At 50.6% G+C, this 6847-nt stretch overlaps 1 protein-coding gene across 1 annotated transcript in view; it reads left to right on the top strand.

Annotated features, from left to right (window-relative positions):
* Positions 1 to 6847, top strand: part of ZNF407 (zinc finger protein 407) — a 187423-nt gene that overhangs the window by 114435 nt on the left and 66141 nt on the right. The window contains exon 9 of the mRNA XM_012725807.1: positions 1905 to 1979. Within this exon, the coding sequence (XP_012581261.1) occupies positions 1905 to 1979 (75 nt within the window). The remainder of the gene's footprint in view (positions 1 to 1904; positions 1980 to 6847) is intronic.

The following is a 6847-nucleotide window of genomic DNA, read 5'->3' on the forward strand; positions in this document are numbered from 1 at the left end:
CCCCGCTTCTCACGGCATGGAGCTTGTAAACCCTCCCAAGCATTCTGTGCTAAAAGCTTAAATCTATACTCTCACGATGGCGGCCGAGCCAGGCGGCCTTCGGGAGCCAGAGGCGCTGGCTGCGGGTCCCTGCAGGCGGCGAGGTCGCGGGTCCGCCACGCTGGGCTCAGAGGGCCGATGCAGGCGACCGGTGTGGCGAAGTCTGTGGCGTGCACAGGTTAGTTAGACCAGATGGAGAGCATTTGGACTTTTAAGTCAGATTTTCGATGAATGAATAGTTTTCGTGTGACAACTTCAGCTGTATTTTAAAAAATTTATTAAAATCATGTAAATCCAAAAAATTATAATTTTTCTGTACTAAAATTGTTATAAGCCTTTGGTATCACAGTCATTCAGCAGATCGTATAAGCATGCTGTCTTAGGCTACACCTTTCCCTCTTGATTTACTTTAGTTTGCTCCCCTGTGCATGTAATATTTTAATTTTAATCCTTAAAAGCCAATTTTTTTCTGTTAAAAATTGCACTGTGGTTTCTAAAGCGCAGATCCCTTAAATTAGACGTGGCCATGTAAATAAGCTGTGCTTTGCAACTTTGGGTTCTTAACCTTTGCTCTTTGCTGTTAGCTTTATGATTTTTTAATTATAGGAAAATAGAGGACGGGAGGGAGTTATGACTTACGTAGACCATCATTATCACTGTATTCTTTTTTAAGGAAATGAAAAATGTTATTTATCTTGTTCAAATCAAGCAGGAACAAATCAAATATCTTACCCTGTTCATGTCACTAAGCATTTAACATCACCACGGTTTGATTCTACATACATAGTGATTTTTTCATTTTGGTGACCGATGATGTGGTCAGGAATTTATTGTCATAAAGCATGTCTTGCGCAGCTATTACTTAATACATAAAAAGACTAGGTTACGCTCAGCATATGGAGGTGCGTTATTTGATTAATGAAGTCATAGTCACTTTAAAAATACAAATCTATTAGCCTCAAAACTGAGTCTTTAACATGACAGGAGCGTAGCCAAAACAGACCAGACGCGCCAAGAATCACTCACCTCTTCAGACACTGTCGCTGCGGCCGCTGTCACCTGCCTCTCCCGTCAGGCCACAGAACACGACACTCTTCCCTTGCCCGTCTGTGCAAACATGTCCAGATGAATTCGGTGTTTAATGTTAAGAATCTTATAGCATGCCAATTTGATTTGTAGCCCTTCATATCGTAGAATGCTAATTAAAATCATATTTTTGCATATGTCATGCCTTTCATGTACATATGCAAATACATTCTATTGCCTTTCAGCTATTAGTAATTAACTTTATGAAGGACAGCTGTAATCCATAATTAACAGAAATGTTTGCGAGCCCTTTTACACTGAAAGTTGAACAGCCGCTCTTTTGTTTTGCTGATCAGGAGCGCCAGCCAGTTCAGCCTGGTGCCTCCGACCTAGAGCGGAGTCGTCCCAGCAGTCCCGGGGCGGGCTGGCCGCTGCTGCGCTGCCCTCGGTGAGAGGAGGCAGCACTTGAAAACCCCTTTCAGACTTCCACCACGTTTCCAAGGAAGCTTTGTGAAAGCCATTCGTTTTCATAGCTCCTGGGAGATTTGATAAAATGACATTTTCCCAAATCACGTCATGATTGCCGTGTGGGGTCAGCTGGGGCCAGGGACTGCTACGTGGAGCCGCTGCGTGATCTGGCTGACTGGTGGGCAGCGCAGGCGGGGGCCGCAGGCCACAGCCCGCGCAGCCAGGGCTTCCGCTGCAGTCACCAGCCGGGGCGCGTGGGGTGCGTCGGGCTTCCAGCCCGCCACGCTCCCGCCGTCTCACGCACCGTCTCGTGCATGTTTCCAGCAGAAAGTCAAGTCTCAGTTGTCTAATTACTTTTCTTTCTTTTTTAGGGTTGCTTTTGTCATGAAGAAGCACTTAAATACTCACCTACTAGGCAAGCATGGAGTCGGCACCCCAAAGGAAAGGTAACTGCCTCCACTTTTTTTTTTTTGGCATTTTACAAATACAATTAATGTTCGCTTTAAGTTTTGTGGAGTGGGGTCATTCTTGACTTTATCAAATCAGGTCATCACGTTTTGCAGTTGTGGAACTTTGAGCCTGCATGTCGCATCTCCTGCCACCCTCCCATAAAAGTATTTAATGATATTTAAAAAATCTGAGCTACAGATTTTCCACAGGATTGGAGGAACCTTGAATTAGTGAAACCAGAAGTGTTAAGTAAGAGGGAATGACCTGTGTGATTGCTTGCGATAAGCCGAAACAGAGACGCAGGACTACACGTCTATTTTTACTTTATTGTTATTTTGAGGTTTTAAAATAGCATTTTAAAATCCTTACCAATGAGCTACTTATTGCTGTTATGAATAAAGAAATACATCTTGTGTCATCCCCCGAATAATAATGCACTTGCTATGTCATGAAGAATAACACTGCAATTATTGTGTCCTCAACTGCCAGGTTTTCCTCTCTCCTGCTCTGTAGCGTAATTAGCGTCACCCGCAGACTCCACTTGGTAGGCGAACTCAGTAAGCCCCGCAAGCCACCGGGTGAGCGCGGCCACTTGGAATTGTTTCCGCCTCTGCAGCCAGCGTCTCCCGGAGCTGGTGCCCAGCCCCCAGGCCCCCCCAAGCGAGCCTGTCACCCCGCCCTCCACGGTGGGGACCGAGACCCTGCAGCAGCGCAGGGCGGCTTGTGCCTGATGTGGTCTTCCAGTGTCATAATGACACGTTCTGCACTCGGCCCTGTGCCACATTGGTAGACGTTTCATGGCCTTTTGAAAACCTTTAAAGTGCTCCTGCCATTTTAGCATGCAAACACGGTGTTTGCAAGGACTGTCACGTGACCTCTGCGGCGGCAGGTTCTTCGCTGCAGTGGCGTTGTGGCCGTGACGCGCCCGCGTCACAGTGCTGGGGTGTCGCGTCTGCCTGCTTCTTGCCTTTCGGTTCCTCACCTTTTCTTTGAGTAGCACAGTGAATTTGAACCAAGATGCGCGTTGAAGTAGGTGAAATGCATCACACATGAAATTGACAAAATTCGGGATGGTCCAAGTCTAGTGTGGAATTGCCATACTTGTTCCATAAGTGCTTTAGGAAGCAGAAACGACACGTGCCCCTACTTCTTGTTCTCGTTGATGTCACAGGCGCGCTGGGTGTCTGCCACCCTCCTAGCAGCCCGTCACGCACCTCATTTCGTAGCACACAGGACTGACATTCGGACACACACCTACTTCGCTGAAGAGATCATGGCTCATTGTCCTTTTCCTTAGTCTGGCCCAGCTTCCTCATGCTCATGACATCGCCTCTCAATGAGAATTTCTCCATGTAGGCACGTAGTGTGTGTCACTACCTGTGAGTGCAACCACCTCGGTCGGTGTTTAGTACAAGAAAATGCTCCTTGCTCTCCCTGGATCAGGAATACATTTTGACTCGAATGCATCATTTTGCTTTTTTCTTGTTAGTGAAAAGTTTACCACCATATACCTGTCAAACCCTTAAAAAATTCTCAACTTCCTCCTTTGTGTGGTGATAGGAGTTTGGAAATCCCAGCTGTCCCGTTCCTCACCCACCCCGCTCCCAGGCGTTCCAGAGGTGACGAGGGGCAGGAGAGGAGGCGTGTCTTTCTCTTTGGACGAGCCTCTCCTCTCCTCTGGCACTGGCTGTCTTTGGTCCCCAAATCAGAAAACGGATCTCAGGTGCAGACGCTCGCCGCCGTCCGGCTCACGCAGGAGCTCCAGGTCGCCCAGTTCATGTAAGCAAACATCTTTGGCGAGTGTCTGCCCCGCTGACGTGTCCGCGTCACGGGCACGCCTGCGTGTGACACCCTGTGCCGGGAGACACGTGTCCGCCTGTGCGGAAGCCCGGGCGGGGCCGCCGGCCGCCGCCGCAGCCAGACCCGCGCAGAAGCCGGCTGAGATGCGCGTGGCCGTATCTGGCTGCACGCCACCCGCCCTCCCGCGGGCCCCGGAGAGCACAGTGACGCCTTTGCAGGCTTTGGGAGACGCAGACTCCGGAGCAGCCTGTGAAAGTGCCACTTTGGGCATAACCGTTGTCGGGGTTAAGCTGCCCATCTTTTCTTACCTATTTAAAACATTGATGCTTTGGCTGTAATTCTGCAAGCTTGCTATTTTTTAATTTCTTCAGGCCGGTGTAATCAGTTTATTTCTTTATGTTTTGAATTTGATTCTCCCCTCTTGTGCATGGCATATTACGGCAAAGAGTAATAGAAGTTAGCCAAATCGGCTGTGACAATTAAATTAATAATGCATTTTGTTTGCAGTACTTAGGCCTTGTGCTTTGACTGATCTATGCAAAAATGATAATTTATTACAAACGGACTCATGTGCTTATACTGTACTTTGATGAACCAGTACATTTTGTCAGTGTGACTGTCATTAGCAGCGAAAACTAAATAATTTCAAATGTTTGTTGGCTTCGTGAACCTCCGAAATGGTGGATTGTGTAAGAAGATACTTTTTTGTCTCTAGATTTGTCTCTAAAATTTGCATCTCTTACTTTGAGGCAGTACACTACTGTGTTTCTGAAGTCTGGTATACTTAGATATAAACAGCTAAATATAGCGACATTCAGGTCACATTCCAAAACAATAAACTTCAATTAATTTGCAAGTTCATTCTAAAGTATTCCTTATCTTAAATAAGTACCTCTCTTTTCAGCATAGTAAGCCAAACGATCTTTATGACTCTCTGAATTCGCTAATAGTAATCTAGAAGACGAGCTTATCCCCAATTACCACAATTGAAGCAGCCATAATAAGTATATCTGACGTGAAAGCCAGGTGCACGCGACAATGGCGATGGCGTTCCCAGTTCCGAGCTCGCAGTCAGCTGGGCTTTGAGTGGCTGTGTAACTAGGGGGAGCGGCGCCCAGCTTTCCCATCGGCGCTGTTGCTTTTGTGTGTCCCCGCGCCACGAGGCGAAGTCTCCACAGCACACCCAGAAGGTGCACTGGGCCCAGGCCTGTCTCACCGATGAAGCATTTTAGGCCGGTGCGTGAGAGGGAGTCTCCCACTTAGTAACTTCGTCATGAAAAGAAGTGGGTGTGCTTTGCATGTTGTCTGTGCATATGGAGACGAAAGCCTTAGCTGTTTCTCAGGGAAGTGCTTCTCGGGACGAGTGTGCGAAGGGTCTAGGTCTCAGTGCCATGGGTAAGCAGCAGCGGGGTGCTCAGGCCCGAGGGCGGCCTCACTGCCCACCGGGGCAGCTGCTTGTCCCTCCTGGGGTCCCCCGGCCTCCCCCCCACTGCCGAGCCCTGGGCTTGGCGGGGCATTCTGTTTCATCGGGCGCTGGACACTGGGGGTTAGCTCTCATTCCTTTAAGCACAGCTGTGATTTCACAGCTAGGACATCCTCACAGGTCAGTGCGGGCGGACACGGACACAGGCGGAGTGGCCGGGCTCCCGTCGCCGTTCCCGATGGGCCGGACGCCGCAGGCGCAGGCAGTCCCCGCCTCTTTTCTTTCACTTTTTGCCAAAAAATGTAGAAAAAATTTAGTTTAATATGCCACAAGTATTTTTTTTTTTAAGATTTATTTATGAATGCACACAGAACTGGGGTACAGGCCGGAGGTGCAGGGGCGGCGAGAGGACTCCCCAGAGGCAGAGCGGGGAGCAGAACAGGCAGATGGACGAAGCTCACTGCCGAGGGGGCAGCGGGCGGGCCGGGAGGGTCTGCCGCGCCCTGGAGTCCCCTCCGGGGCGGGCGGGGACCGAGCTGGCGCTGCTGTGGCTGCAATAGCCTCGCAGTGCTGCGCCCTTAACGCGCTGCGCCCCCAGCAGGGCCTCTGTCTGCTTTTGGGCGAGCTTCACTGTGGTGTCTTGTTTCTCAGTTCAGAGGTAAGCCTCCCCTGTTCCCGAAACCCGAAAGTTTGCTACCGCAAGCGCAGACTCCCCGCGGGAGCCTGTCACCGCACACCGCCAGCGTGGGACTGCCGACCGTGGCTTGGGTGGACTGGACACGTGGGCTGCTCCGTTGTGAGAGGAGAGTGCCCGCCCTAGCAGACTCTGAAGTTCTGCACGTAAATGGACTCCGTCTTTCCCTGCCAAGAGGTTCTGTTCATACCCTCGGAGTAATTTCTAGCACTGTCCCTTTTAAAAGAACGGTGCTGATTTCACTAATAAGTTTTTACCGTATCTCTCTTGTTTCCTGGCCATTTATCCCATGGGCGTTTCTGTGCGGTGGACAAGATTCCTGTTCCATCATCGAAATGGGCGGTGGCTCTCGCAGGCGGCCGGCCTGGGCCTGTGACTGGCCCCCGGCTCCCTCTGGGCGCTCGGAGCCGGCCCCGCCCGCCTCGCCCGCCGCCTGCTGGTCTTCCCGCTCCTTTCTGCTCTGCTCTCGAGGTCTGAAACTTTAAAGAGAGAAGGTCCCAGTTTAGGAAAAAATGAGGTGTTTGTGAGCTTGCCTGCGGTAGAAAACATTTACACAAGAACATTCTGCCGAGCCAGAATGGAGGTGAAACACGCCACTGCTTTGCAGCTCCGATGGCTTATTTTAATGACACAGGTTTTTTGTTTGTTTTGTTTCGGTGACAAAGTAGAGTCAGACGACAGATAACCCTGCTAGGTGAGAGCTCCCTGGCGGGGCAGACAGGATTCCACTGACAGCCAAGGTTGTTGTTTCAGGAAATCTCGTTCTGTCTTCTGCAGACAGAACCGGCAGCTCGGTCAGGCCCGACGGGGACGGACGTGTATTTCCCACCTGCGTTCCTGCCCGCATCACGCCTGTCCAGTCAGCGGCGGGCCTCGTGCCTGCCGTTCTGGGGCAGCCGCGTGCTGACGGGGCGCGTATGCTCCTGCCGGGAGGGTGTCGGCGGGCG

The sequence above is a fragment of the Condylura cristata genome, unplaced genomic scaffold (assembly GCF_000260355.1).
Source record: "Condylura cristata isolate star-nosed mole 26May11 unplaced genomic scaffold, ConCri1.0 scaffold00016, whole genome shotgun sequence".
NCBI classification, from domain to species: Eukaryota; Metazoa; Chordata; class Mammalia; order Eulipotyphla; family Talpidae; genus Condylura; species Condylura cristata.